This window comes from Esox lucius, chromosome 20 (genome assembly GCF_011004845.1).
Source record: "Esox lucius isolate fEsoLuc1 chromosome 20, fEsoLuc1.pri, whole genome shotgun sequence".
Classification (NCBI taxonomy): Eukaryota; Metazoa; Chordata; class Actinopteri; order Esociformes; family Esocidae; genus Esox; species Esox lucius.
This window is the reverse complement of record NC_047588.1, coordinates 33,460,833-33,475,967: the sequence shown is the minus strand read 5'-3', so window position 1 is coordinate 33,475,967 and position 15,135 is coordinate 33,460,833. Positions and strand designations below refer to the sequence as shown.

The window sequence follows — 15,135 nt, the reverse complement described above, 5'->3', positions numbered from 1 at the left end:
TTTCTGTTACTGATTTTAAGTTGTATGAACTGCATTGTTACTAATGGCCCTGACCATTGTGCATAAAGGTTGATTCACAACTACAGATATCCTATTTGATTGTGCTGATAATACCTGGCTAACCTAGACGAAAGTGGATGCGCCAGGAAATTTCCCATCATGTTGTGTTCCCCTTCGCTCATTTTGATTGCTCACTCACCTCTGTGGAAAAGAGGGTATGGAGTAGGCAGGACAAATTTAAATGGCTTCTGTGATCTTTTCACACTAACCATTCTCTACAGCAAGGGTCTTCTGCACAGTGGGAATTGACATCAAAACAGGGAGAAAGATCGCCCTCTACTGATCAGCATGAACTCTGAAATCACTGCCTCTTAAAGCCGTGGGTGTCACAGTTGCAACGTGGCCATGTATGTAACAAAAGAAAACAGACCTTAGATCTTTAGGTTTTAAGAAAAGTTTAAACTTTTGTGGCAGGCTAATATAGACATTTTTTAAATACAGTAACTTACTTTACAATCTGATGACATCATAATTTAGCATCAGTGCAGGTTGAATAAGAATGAGGTATTGACCATAGAATTGTCTTTAACACATGTGATATCTTATCATTTATATCTATCCAATTATGAGCCACAAAAAACTGAATAAAGAACTGATATGGACTAATAAAAATATTTTTATCAATAGACCAAATTAATGTAATTATCGGAAGAACTGTACATGGGTCACAGGTACAGAAATTCAGTGGATGGAAAAGGAAACCTAAAAAAATAATAAAATCTTCTAAATATATATGTGCCAGTAATTTCTGAGTGCTCTTTGAAATGCGGGACTATTTTAATGTAGTATGAAATCTCACATAAATATGTAAGGGCGGCTTTGTACTTGGGCTAACAATACCTTTGAAAAACATTACTGACATACCTGTATAAACATTAATGACATAGAACATTGGAATGCCACAATATCCACTGTCATTTGTCACTGTCCAATTCTAAGAAATGCTTACGATTCTACAGCTCATTGTGTTTGAAGCTAACCTCCCTAAACGAAATTAATCCTTCTTCATCCTCATCTTCCTTGTTAATTATGTCCTCCACCATCGACTCATGATGCATGTCGTTGGCAGGGTAGCCATGTCGCTCAAACTCTTTCTTGAGGTACTCCTTCACCCGTCACAGTGAGAAGACAGGAAGACTGATATAAATGAACACAAGACCTGGGTTCAAATGATGACTTGACTGAGATTTGCCAGTTGTAACAGTCTTCAAGATGCTTGCTTAACAGTTTTGCTTCCCTGCCCGTCCCTTAGTGGGTTTGAAGAATGTATCCTTGGCCTTGCAAACACACCAGCCATTTTAAAACTTGGGAATGAGGTTAGCCGTGTATATTCTGGATCAATGGTCTACCGATCCCTGCCTTTTGTAGGACCTGTCTACCTCTAGTGGATGTCTACCTCTAGTTTTGACAGCTTCCAGTCAACATTGAGATGAAAGGAAATAAAGGTACATGGCATCAGTAATAGTAATTGAGTATTTGAGTAGATGTGAAATACTGTATCCTTTTCCTCCTTGCCAAATGCCAGACCTGGGGGGATAGTGAGCTGACTTCTTACTCCTGAACAAATTTCAGCGTTTTGGGGGCAAATTCAACGCTCCAAATTCAACGCTCGTTCACCACACGGGCCACAAACCGGTGCCTCGCTACTACACGTAATCGAATACGCCAATGTTTCCCTTCTTCAGTTATGTGTGACTACCCACTTTTCACGATTGGTCAGACGTTTTTGGATTTCTAAATACTTTCTGTTCATTGGAAGACAGAAATATTTTCTCTCATGCTGTCACTCCCACAATTCTAATAACACAATCAGTTTGATGTAATGTTACTGGGCGGGATCTCACGCGATCACATTAAGTCTCATTCACGTACGATATACGTAATTTTCTGTCGTAGTCCGAATGGTAAAACTCCATGAGCTCGGAAAGTCCTACTTGAGAATTACCAAGCTGAATGGATTGTCCGTGATCAGCCGTGGTCCGCGTCTTGTTCTAGAAAACAAGTAATGAACCACAGAAACCGATGAAGAATGGAAGGAATCCTATATAAGTGGACGAATTACATAAGTGGTATGTAGTAACATTAACGTGCCAGCTATGTTATAGCTAGGTAATTTTGTTAGTGGTCGCTTCGTCCGGGGTTTCTGGGTGTCAGCTTTGAGTCAGAAATGTACTCTTAGCTCTCTAGCTAGTTTGTTAGCCAAGCTAGTTAGCTACGAGCTGGCCAGCTAATCGCTCAGAAAAACATCAGCTGTCGTTGCTTGTCAGTCTAGCTTATTGTCATTGGCGCTGATGCACTAGGTCATGCCCAGTTTTGTGTAGAAAGCTAATATAGTAGCTGTACAATAAATGGTGAATGTTGTTTGTTTCTACAGCAGTATATGTTCATATTCACTTATGTGTCTTCTATCTAGGTTGGCAACCCCGCTGGTTTGTGCTGGAAGGAGGGACTTTGTCCTACTATGACTCCCAAGAAGATGCATGGAAAGGGTGCAAGGGCAGCATCAAAATCTCAGTGTGTGAAATACAGGGTGGGTAACTAACTTGTCTTTTTTGTTTAATTACATTGCGTTCAGGATTTTTGACCGCGACATGCAAATTGTTTTCCTCGGTAGGGATGTAAGAGATTAACTCTTCAAAAGGAGCCTGCCTAAGACTGATTTATGTATTTTTTAAAAAATGTTTTACTCTTACTAAAATCACTACTCAACCGACCTTCCATTTGAAAAGCTCATTCCCACTTTCTGGTCCTTTTTTATGTGCCTGCATACATGACCCAAAATGGTTTATACACAATGCCTTATCAGTAGGTGCAATGTAACACAATAACACGGTGTAATCTAATAAAATTGATCCTAAATGCCTGAGTGATTTTTCTAAGGCTAACCCTTTCTGTGAAATCCCCTGTCATTCTCTCCATCTCCCCCACCTACCAGTTCACTCATCTGACTTCACACGAGTGGATTTGACCATCCCAGGAGAGCAGTACTTCTACCTCAGAGCTATCAATGCAGCAGAGAGGCAGAAATGGCTGGTCGCGTTGGGATCTGCAAAGGCCTGCCTCACAGATAACCGAACCAAGAGAGAGAAAGGTAAGTTGATGGGTTCGGGTGGCAAGACTGGAAACGCACAACAGCCTGACTAAAACACACTTACACTTTCTCTTGAGCTCGGCTGACATGTGAATAGTATGCTTTTGACCGGGGCCCATCAGCCCTATATGCAGATAAAGTAAATGTATATCCAGCATTACCTGCATCCAGTATTACACGTTCAACGTGGCAAAGCCTCCAGCACAGAATCACAGAAAATGTCTGAAGTGTCGGTTCCGGCAATGCTCCTTAGACGGGCCGGCGTTGAGGAAGTAGTAGGTAGTCAATACAAACAGCAGCTGTTCAGGCCACGACAGGAGATGCACACGGTGTGCTGCAGAATGTAATCATCTGTGTGACCGGAGCCCTTGTACCTCAAGCCTGGCGCCAGTCACTGTCAACAGTGTTTATTCCCAAACAGTCAGCATTCAGTCAGTGATGGAACTGGACTGGAAACCATCAAGCAGAGAGAGGAAGTATGTAAACCCACTAATCGTGGCTGTTAACCACTCTGCCTTTCTCTTTCTCTCAGAGCACCAGGAGAGCACAGAGGCTCTGAAAACCAAGATGTCTGAGTTAAGGCTTTACTGTGACCTTCTCCTCCAGCAAGTCAACCAGATCCAGGACAGTGACGAGCCAGGAGAGACTGAGACGGTAAGGTCTGGGTCTGGAAGGTCTTTCCGTGGGCTGTCTGCTCCCTGCAACTGTTTCTCACCGAGTTCAGTCTGTAGCCTGTGACTTTGAGATTTGTTGCTGTGTACATTGATGCGTGTTGGGTTTATATTTGTGTTCAGTATGAAATGTTTCAAGGAGTTACTGTTCATATCAGGAAATCAGTCGATGCTCACTAACACGGATGGAAATAAATGCATTTTGAGAGAAATAAGCTTATTGTGTTTATGGAACATTTCTGAGATGTTTGATTTCACTTCATGAAACGTGGGACCAAGACTTAATTTTCTGTTCATATTTTTGTTCAGCAAAACACTACCACGTTGATTACTGTTCCTTATACAGCATAGGGCCAAAGTGAATGGCATAAGCAGTCTGTGTAATGGCTGATCATGTCGACTGTTTGTGTGTCTCTTCCAGGCTGGTGAGAACCCGGGCACTCTGGTGAAGTCTACGTGCACAACCTTCCTCAAGACATTGGAGGAGTGCATGGCAATAGCCAACCGCACCTTCAGCTCTGACCACGTCACCAAAACCCCACCCGGGTCCCCTCCGGTGGCTGCCGTCAAACCCCAGAAGGTACTGCCGTAGGTGTGGAGACTGCCGTGTTAAGGACTAATGCCGAGGTGGTGTTGTAGCCTCGTGGTCAGGGCATCTGACCCCGTAACCGAAAAAGGTCCTAGATCAGTCTCAGAGCTGGCAAACTGAATGTCGTTCTGTCCCTGAACAGGCAGGTTACCTCTGATTGCTCCCAGGTTATTGCTGGAAATTGGAATGTGTTCTTAGTCATATTCGCCTGGTAAAATCGGTGTAACAAAATGACAGAAATGTCAAAAAGTCTATATGGGATGGGCATAGGGCTAGTTTCTAGGATTTATTTTGTGACTCCCTGTAAGTTCCATATTGATCTAACAGGCTATTTCCTTGGTCCATAGATCAAACCAGTCAATCAATCCAATCAGTATCTTGGGGAAAGGTAGGTAGCTCTCTTTCAGGAGTATGGTTTGATCATATCATGTTGCCCTGTCGTAGGCCACACCCCTTGACCCACATGTACTATGTGATGTACTGTTCCTTCGCTTTGCATGTCTGCTCGAGTGAAAAGAAATACCCTTTTAGATGTGTTCAGGAGGACTGTCACCAGAATGAGCCGTCTCTGTATTGTCCCCCAGACAGAGGGAGTTGAAAGAGATCTCCAGAGGAGCTGCACCACATGACAACCAGAGCGTGGGCTGCGACGCAGAGGGACCAGATGAACTGGACGGACCAGACCCATTTTCTGGGAGAACCACCCAAGCACCCCCAACAGGTCATTTAAAGACACACAAACCTTTTTACTAGACTTGTGGGGACCCAAGAAATGATTCCCATTCAGAACCCGGTTTTGTGTGGCCTAAGTGAGTCCAGCGTTAAATCCTGCTGTTCTGTACAGAGACGAGCGGAGGTTGACGTAGCAGTGGTTTTTAGCGAGACAAGGATGGATGTCCAGCAGTTTCATTACATTTACCTTAACGTTGATTCCATTACCGGAACCTCTTTTCCAGGACATCGTACAAAGCCGGATGTTTCAACTGCTACATGATAAACGTGGAGCTCAGAAAGGGCTTCTGTCTCTTGTGTACTTTCGTTGATGTTTTCGAGGTCCTTGAAATGTCATCGACAGATCGTCTGCTTCCATTTCTGCACGAGTGGTCATCATCACATGCTAAATGCTATGGTTTATACGAGTCTGGAACATGAGATGTTAACGTCACAAACAAAATGTGTGTCTTCTCTGTGTGAAACAGAGAACCACCCCGTCATCCAGGATCAGCGAGCCCTAAAGGAATCGACAGTGGAGGAGGCTGTTCCCAGGGCAACCCACACAACCCCCGACCTTGAACACACTGACCAACCAGCACAGGAGGAGGAGCAGGAGGAGCAGGAGGAGGAGGAGGAGGAGGAGGAGGAGGAAGAAGAAGAATTCAAAGAGGTGGAGCAGGATGTGATCAATGTCCAGGAGAGCCAAGAAGTGATCCAGGACCAAAAGGTAACGGTCACTGATCAAGAGGAGGAGGAGCCTGCCCTGCAAGATGAAGAAGGGAGAGAAGAGGAGGAGAAGGAGGTGGAGCCAGTGGACACATTCTTCAGCACAATGAGTCACAGGTATGAGGACACACCGCAGGAGGGGCACATTCTGTAGGGTCCTCTAACACTGACCTAGAATCAGTTTAGCATTTCTAGTCTAATAGTTCAAGTTTGGATCAGAGGAGGGCCCACTGATCCTAGGAGCTACACCAGCAGTTCTTAGTATTCATTCACAGAAGGAGCTCCGACACCAGCAGTTCTTAGTATTCATTCACAGAAGGCGCTCCGACACCAGCAGTTCTTAGCAAACATTCACAGAAGGAGCTCCGACACCAGCAGTTCTTAGCAAACATTCACAGAAGGAGCTCCGACACCAGCAGTTCTTAGCAAACATTCACAGAAGGAGCTCCGACACCAGCAGTTCTTAGCAATCATTCACAGAAGGAGCTCCGACACCAGCAGTTCTTAGCAATCATTCACAGAAGGAGCTCCGACACCAGCAGTTCTTAGCAATCATTCACAGAAGGAGCTCCGACACCAGCAGTTCTTAGCAATCATTCACAGAAGGAGCTCCGACAAATATGTGAATCAACGAATGCCTCCTATATACAGGGATTCATCTAGGATTGATGGTAGCATTGAGATGTCACGTTAAGGTATTTATTATTGGAAACAACATATTTAGTGTGTTCAGATTATGCTGTGAATTGTGCTACTCCGATATGTACTGTCTAGGTCCAATGCAATGGTCCAGTGCTAATGCTTTGGTTTTGCAAAAGGCATTTTTCCATTGATATTAAGATAAGAAAAGGGTTCAGAACTAGCCAGGTATCAGACCGTTTTGTACTCAAGCCAATTTAATCGCTGTCAGTATGTGACAAGTAGTTGCTAGTGTTTGTGCATAGTGGCACAAACACTGGCACTATGGTATAGTTAAAATATGGTCATATTGCAAACAGAAGACATTGTACATCCCCGTTTCCAAAAAAGCTGGGACGCTGCGTAAACTGCAAATAAAACCAGAATGCAAAGATTTGCAAATCATTTATCCCTATTTTTAATAGAAAATAGTACAAAGACAACATATTAAATGTTGAAACTGAGAAATGTCATTGTTTTTGGAAAAATGCATGTCTATTTTGAATTTGATGCCTGCAAAAGTTATGACAGGGGCATGTTTTACCACTTTTGTTGCATCACCTCTTCTTTTAACAATACTCTGTAAGGAACTGAGAAGACCAAATGCTGTAGTTTTGAAAGTGAAATGTCTTCCCATTCTTGCTTGATATCGGATTTCAGCTGCTCAACAGTTCGTGGTCTCCTTTGTTGTATTTTTTGTTTTATAATACACCAAATGTTATGGGTGACAGGCAGGCTTAGAATTGTCATTTTAGGGGCATGGCCATTTGGCCTTCGGTGTTACAAAGATATTAAGGGCACAAATGCCACATACCAGGGCACAAAGGCCATTGAGTGAAATAGGAGGATTTGGAGCTTACAGATAACTTGAATTGCTGATGAGAAAAAAAAAAATCATACTTTGAATAATAACCTATTATATTAACTGATATGGTCTTTCCGCATAAAAAGTTAAATTACTGTATCATGTTTTAATCCTGGAAGATAAATCTACTCCTCTCTCAATGTTTATAGATTCAGGAATTTATTTCGTTTCATTTCATGCATTCTCGTAATGACGACAAACAGGCAACAGTATTGACAGTTACTTCTGAGATCTCAAAAAGCATTCCGGTGCATTCTTCCACTAGGAGGTCAGAACTTTCCCAGTTGCTCATGAACGCATTTTCCAAAACCGAGGTTTGATTCAGTTAAGCACTAAATAAGTGAGCTGTCTGTCGATCAATAACTAGCTAGCTTGCTTACATGCGTGTAGTGATTGTTTTCAGTAGGAAACTAAAAACAAACTTACAAACAAACGAAACGACTGCTGGATGCAAGCCGTCGTGAAATTCCTGCGCTGGCGACGGGTCTGGACTGCAAGCAAGCCAGTTTAGCACCCGGACTCTTACTACAGAGCCATGCTGTTGTAATACGTGCAGAATGTGGTTTGGTATTCTCATGCTGAAATAAGAAAGGCCTTCCCTGAAAAAGGTGCCCTGGATGGCTGCATATGTTGCTCCAAAACCTGTATATATTGTTTAACACTAATGGTGCTTTCACAGATGTGCAAGTCACCCATGCCATGTGCACCAATGCACCCCCATACCATCACGGATGCTGGCTTTTGAGCTGATAAGCAGCTGGATGGTCCCTTTCCTCTTTAGTCCATAAGACGCGGTGTCCATGATTCCCAACTGAAACAATAAATGTCTCAGTTCCAACATCAGATATGTTGTCTTTGTACTATTTTCTATTGAATATAGGGTTTTAATGAATTGCACATCATTGCATCCTGTTTTCTTTACATTTTATGCAGCATCCCAACTTTTTTGGAAACAAGGTTGTATGATTGTCATATGTGATTTCTTTGAATGTTTTGGTTTGTTTGTTTGTTTGATCACATGTCTGTTACAGAGGTTCCCTGAACTAATGTGGGATTTTGTAAAATGTTTTCTGATTCAAATTGGAAATCCCTTTTGAAGTGTTACTTAGAATGCAGTTATGATGTGATTGATGGTAACCAGGATGTTGATTTCTTATGCTACAGTATTAGAATGACACAGACCGTCACCTAAGCAGTGTTTATAGTGTGCAATAGTTGTTGTACACACAGAAGCCCTTCTAAGCGCACCACAGAGACTGGCTACCAACCATGTTTCTGATGGTCTAAAGCAGTGTATCAAAGTGAAACAGACGCTCAAAACAAGTGTCTTGACCAGCATGCTCTTGTGTGGATTTTGTATTTTTGGTTTTGGTTGTACCTGATTTATTTTCTGTTTTTTGACGATTGATTAAATCAAATAAAAGTTGTCAATGCTGGACCCCCTCACTAACATCTACCATTGTTTGAATCTGACTTTCTTTTAGATTTAGTGATATAAGGCTGGACGTCGACAGTGGCATTCCAACCCAAGAGTTTTTGGACTCATGCTATGCAATAGTGCCTGTTTTAGGTAGGCCGTTCAGTCTCTCACTCACTCACTCACCTGTCAACCTGTTGTTTTGGTCTGTTCTTTTAGTCATTCCATGTGTCTGGAACCTGTTCATCCTCTTCAAACCGTGGTGGCTACGGTGCTCATTTATTTTGTCTTTTCTTGTCAATGTTAATACTGTTCTCTAATGACTATCCTATTGGTCATATTCTCTGGTTCGGACGGTTTTTCTGTTTTTACCTGGTCAAATCGTGTGAGTGTATTCTTGTAGAGCATTTATAGCGAGGAGCTTTTGTCTAATCCTCATTTTCTAGAAAGGTAATTTCATGGTTTGGGGATTTCTGTTTTAAGGTTAGGTTTAGGGAACATTGGGTGTTCAAAGTAAATCCATTCTTACTCCCCAAATGGTCCCTACTTGTAAGACCCTCGAAGGTGTGCGTGCGCGGAAGTCTGAAAGTGTGGTCTGTCTTGAAGACATCTCCATGGTTGATTTGATATGACTTGAATGTGTAACGGTGACACAGGTATGTATTCTTGCACATCACTTGATCTTCCATAATTCCCACTATTTCTTCCATAATTCCCACTATTTTTTCCATAATTCCCACTATTTTTTCCATAATTCCCACTATTTCTTCCATGTAGGAATGAGGCAACAAGGAGTGTTGTTTATTTGCCATAAACGACAATCTCCTCAGGTGCCTCATTGATGTTGTTAACCAGTTTCCAGCACAAGAAGTCCTTTATACGGTCTCATACAGACATGATTCCTAATTGCTGTTAAAAACCAGTTACCAGTGCAGTTATAACTAAAAATAAACACCATCATACTCATGGTGGACGTTTCTTATATACCATGGGTTTCTGACAATTAATGTTCATGGTTCACAACACCCAGTTTATAATTGTTAAAAGCTGTTTCCAGTACAAATTTATAATACTCCTTGGCGTAAAAGCATTTTGACCAGGATTTTACACTGCGCTCACTTTTAATTCAGAACTAAGCTTGTTCTGTGTTTGAGAAATGGCCAATAAAAACTATTGATCTGAATATTCAGCCGTGATGTGACCTTGGACTTTCTCTCCTCAGACAAACTGGGACCCACAGTATTTGCTCCAGTTAAAATGGATTTTACAGGCAACATCAAGGTGAGAGGAAGGACTACTCTAGTTATGTCATTATATTTTTCTTCTTAGATTACAGGGAAAAATAAATAATTTGCTTAAGTATTCTTGGTTACAGAATTCTGGGTCCTGTTGTGTTATCAAAGCTTCTCTAGCTTTTGCCAACATCAACAGTTCTTTATAGTGGGATGTTAAGAACAATAAATTGCCAAAACAACAACCCCCCCCCCCCCCACCCCAAACCAGACTGAGATGCTTCTCACAAAGACATGAAAACAGTTTAACTAAGATTTCGGGACATCCCCAAATGGCAACCTATAGGAGCCATAACACATGGAAAACAACTCCGAAGTCACCAACCTCAGTCTATAGTACTTTCAAGACACCTGGCAACTTGGTGGAAAATGAGCTGATAAAAGTTACTGCTTGAGTTTCCAACCTAGAGCTCAGAAGTTTCTACCTAAAGATGACTGATCATGATGTTGATGACGACGAGGCTTTTTGTCTCCCTGACTGTAGAAGATCCACCAGAAGCTGTCGTCAGACCCTGGCAGCTTCCCCACCCTGCAGGCCATCGTGCTCCACGAGGTGCAGACTGACGTGGCTCGGGTCCGCAACTCGGCCACGGAAGCCCTTCTGTGGCTCAAACGAGGCCTGAGGTTCCTCAAGGAGTTCCTGTCCCAGGTCAATTCAGGGGAGAAGGACATCCCTGGAGCACTGAGTGAGGATCACGTTATCACACAACCACCTACACATTCACACATGAGCCATTAAGCAGAGGTCCCTATCCAGTGTGACTAGTTCATACATTTGAAGACGGCCAGGTGGGAGAAATACACGGCCCTGCAGTAGTAGTAGTAGTAGTAGGTACACTACACCCGACGACCACACGGCCTTGTAGTAGTAGTAGTAAGTACACTACACCCGACGACCACACGGCCATGTAGTAGTAGTAAGTACATTACACCCGACGACCACACGGCCCTGTAGTAGTAGTAGTAAGTACACTACACCCGACGACCACACGGCCCTGTAGTAGTAGTAGTAAGTACACTACACCCGACGACCACACGGCCCTGTAGTAGTAGTAGTAGTAGTAGTAGTAGTAGTAGGTACACTACACCCGACAAAGTTGCCATCAGCAGTCCGTGCTAGAAGGATGATGATGATGGTGGTTTGCAAGCATGAGTTCATCTGTTTCCTGATTCTCCACACCCACATCTGGTCCTTCGTCCTCCTCTCATCCAGATCACGCTTACGGGCGGTCTCTGAGGAGGTATCACGGCTGGGTGGTGCGCGGCGTATTTGCTGTGAGTAGTGCTTGATGACAAACCTCTGTCTAACAATGGCTGCCACCTGAGCACCTCACGCGAGCTTGCTGACCGTTCGGCGCGAGACCACTGACCCCGTTTTGTCCCCGTCCTAACCAGCTGGCCCTGCGAGCGGCACCGTCCTACGGCAGCTTTGCGGCGGCGCTGGTGTCCAGAGAGGGGGACGAGCTGAAGCAGGGCTTCAGCACCGGTATGCACCGGGACCTGGGCGTGTACCTGCCGGCCATGGAGAAGCAGCTGGCCATCCTGGACGCCTTGTACGAGGAGTACAACCTGGAGTCGGACGAGGTGGTCTGATGCTGACACTGGAGTGGCCTCCCAGAGATGGAGGAGCGGGGAGCCCTCTGCAGGATGCTGCCGCTTTAACCCTGGACCCGTGGGCTCGGTGGGTGCACCCCAAAAATGGAGCCCCAGGGAGCGCGCTCACCAGGTTAACCAATCGGATACATCCGGAGGGCGGCGAGTGTGAGCAGGCCAGGCGTGTGACTGGACGTCTGTAAGACGACGTGTTGTTTCAAACACGCCTAACTCTGAAACTATGATGTGGACGTAGCTCTAAAGAAGAGGGACTATGTTTTGGAGGGAGGTGTTTTTCAGGTATCAGTGTCTGTTGTCAGTATAGCTCTTAACCAAGAATCGTATTAGCCAGTATACAGAGTTGGACCGGTTTACCTTCATATTATTATAATTTTTTTTTTATTGTGGTTTAGTCATTCCAACTACAAAGGGTGAGCCCTATTATGAAAACTCAAACTCTAATTACTCTCTTTACATTGCACATTTCATGATAATGGACTTTGTTTTAATTGGTTTAGATGTACTGCATTTGGCTCTTTTCCCTTCACAACTTAAATAATGAAGAAATCTACCTGTGGCCCCTAGGCTACTGAAACTGCACAAATGTTTTTAATTTAAGGTAGTAATTATTTATTATTATTATTTAAACAGATTTGTAGGGCCATATTTTGTCAGCATATTTTAGCTGAGTGTTCATTGATCGACAGACTGACCAGTTGGACCAAAAGGAAAAGTTCATGGGAGTAGCATTAACTTGAGCTGTCTAAAGCAGGGAAACTGTGGGTACATTTCCAGATGTAACTTTCAGTGTAAACGTAAAAGCGTAAAACCAAATAAAGCTTGCAGAAGAGAAAATGGACCTACAATTTATTTTTATTTCTTTATAGCATTTAATCACCAAAATGAAATGCAGACAATCCAAGCTTCCATTCAATTTGTTTGGACAAGGATCACAACAAAAAAGGTCAAATGTTTGCGCTCTAGAATAGTTTAGGGTAGTCAGATGTTCTTGTCTTGGAAATGAACAGAATTTGTTCCATTGGCATCTCTTTAAGAAATTATTTAAAGTACCTCTTAATCAGTTTTAAGTAAAGGTATTGAAATCTTCATTAGTTTTCACTTTTCGTGTTAGACTGGATTCGTTTAGAGTTAGACTTTTTTTCCCACTCAACACTTTCGGAGGTTTTAGGAAGCCCTGGTTTACAACACTGATGATCATGATAGTGGTATTGATCCCTGCTGAAGTCCATACAGTAATAAATCAACATGGATGACCTCCATCCCGTACTAATATTCTCCTTCAATCTCTTCAAAACACGACGAGCATACTAGTTCACGTCATCTTTTATGTTAATCATTTAAATGTCAGCTTTGTGAGGGACATTTCAACATTATCATCCTTGTTGTAATATAGAGACTGTTTGTATGTATGGTAAAGCTGGCGCCAGCTGAAGTTGCAAGCACGAGGTGACTGCACGCTATAGTAGCTGGCCCTCGATTCAAAATGCATTATGATTTTGAATGTTACTAAAAGTCATGAGAATAGATTGATTATTGATGAATCTCTTCCTCTCGTCATTTAATGGCCAAACAGTGTGGGTTGAGAATATTCACCAGTGACTGTTATTGTAGTCTTAACTTTGACAGGTTCATTCTGGCAATGAAAGCAGTGTAGTTATAGCTGCATTGAGTCATTAGAACCAAACCGCTGGATGGACCCAGTTCTGGGGTTAACCGGGACAACGTCCAGCCATGACCGCACATTAATGGCAACATCTATGTGCATGTAGGCGGAATTTCTCCTGGCAAGTACATTTTTGAGTTCATTACTAAAGTTAGGCAATTGTCTGTCTTATTGTAAGTCTTTAACACATTTTATATGAATGTACATGAACTTGCATTTTTCTACGTATGTAATAAACTTAATGAAATCATAAATGTTTGAAGTTTTGTTCATGTGGATGTCATTTTACATATTTCACTATGAGGTGAGATGGGGATGTTAACCCCCCCCCTCCCCCCCAAGACTGGTTGGCCTATCATGGAAACCCCATGTGTGTCGTTAATGAGAAATGGCTGGAATAAGGCTTGCGCCCCGTTATCACCACATGCCCTATGCCCGTCCACTACATGCCTGCTAAGTCCTCCCTATAGGTCAGGGATTGTTGGGGGCAGACAGCTGGGTTCCTGACCCAAGGGCCTAACCACACCAACCTCAACCCCCTGAGTCACTGTCCACTGGGAACAAGCCTTGTTTATCAAGCCCATGCATAGTCTCCTTCCATGTTGGGAGGTGTGAAACGTGACCATTTCATTAGGGGATATTTTAGGGAGACAGTCTACCACATTGGAGGCGTATATCTGTAGATTATCTGTGTCTATATCTGAGATTGAAATGGGCCACATTCTTTTGTGTCCAGAGCTTTTCATTCGGATGGCAATAGAATCAGTCCTCACTCATCCGTTCCCACAGACAGACGTCCATGCCCGCAAATCACATTGGTCTGTTTAAGGGAAGCAGAGGGCTAAAGAGCTCTTACCTGGGGATCTCCACGAGCAAATGAACCTTAATGAACCATAATTAAGTTATGGGAGACATGGCAGGGTAATGGAGTTAGAGGAGCGTGCAGCTTCAAACCTGCCCACTACAGTCCTGTCTGGTGTCCCTTGTTCCCTGCCATGGATTCAGACCTGTTATATCAGCCCACATCAGAACGGGGACACAAACACACACAGTGAGGACGTAAGGAATGTTAGCGGGTTTCTTTGGGGTTGAAATTGCTGATTTGGGGATTTTCGAAAAGGTAAAAAAACAATATAGCTGGTCATCAAGGACACTGGGCCATATTGCTACCCGGACAATAACTAATAGCCCAGGACACACAAAACCCAGGCTGACTGTGTCCCATAAGGCAATTTAGTCCATATGTACTACTTTTTGCGGAGCCCTCGTATGGAAGGGGGTTATGTTCGGAACGCATGCCTCCACCTCAGCGTCCCAGACACGGTAACTCTGTGGGCGGCCTCCTGCTGACAGCTCCTTTACTCTGCCTGATGCATGTCCGCTGCTAGGCAGTGTGGGCCCAAGCTCCCTGGAGCAAGATCAACAGCATCTCCATCACTGTCAGTCAGTCTACGGGGTAGACAAATGCGCGCCAGTCCACAGCGGCCCGACGGACTTCGCTGAGGGATGCCGACGCCCCCTTGGCTCCCAAGCCCCATGTATATCTGTCACTCGCTCCTTTGGCAGAGAGTGAACGACTTGCGACAGCTTCCCTTTTCTCGTCTTTATTTCGTTCTTAGTACATGACTGCATTAAGCATGCCTGGGTGATGTCGTGAAATGCGTTCTGACGCCCTGCGCGGGCATTGGCCAACGCCTTGTACGGTGTAACGTTACCGCACGCCGCCGATGCACCTTAATACAGCGGACTGCATGT

The 15,135-nt window shown here is 43.7% G+C and overlaps 1 protein-coding gene across 1 annotated transcript; it reads left to right on the top strand.

Moving 5' to 3' along the window:
• The first annotated feature begins 1,909 nt into the window (after positions 1-1,909).
• Positions 1,910-12,555, top strand: plekha8 (pleckstrin homology domain containing, family A (phosphoinositide binding specific) member 8). Its single transcript, XM_010884549.4, has 13 exons — positions 1,910-2,129; positions 2,474-2,590; positions 2,996-3,151; positions 3,684-3,805; positions 4,244-4,402; positions 4,759-4,799; positions 4,996-5,132; positions 5,611-5,968; positions 8,879-8,964; positions 10,034-10,092; positions 10,588-10,789; positions 11,317-11,378; positions 11,499-12,555. The coding sequence occupies exons 1-13, from the start codon at positions 2,090-2,092 to the stop codon at positions 11,694-11,696; spliced, it is 1,737 nt and encodes a 578-aa protein (XP_010882851.2). The 5' UTR covers positions 1,910-2,089; the 3' UTR covers positions 11,697-12,555.
• Positions 12,556-15,135: the final 2,580 nt, after the last annotated feature.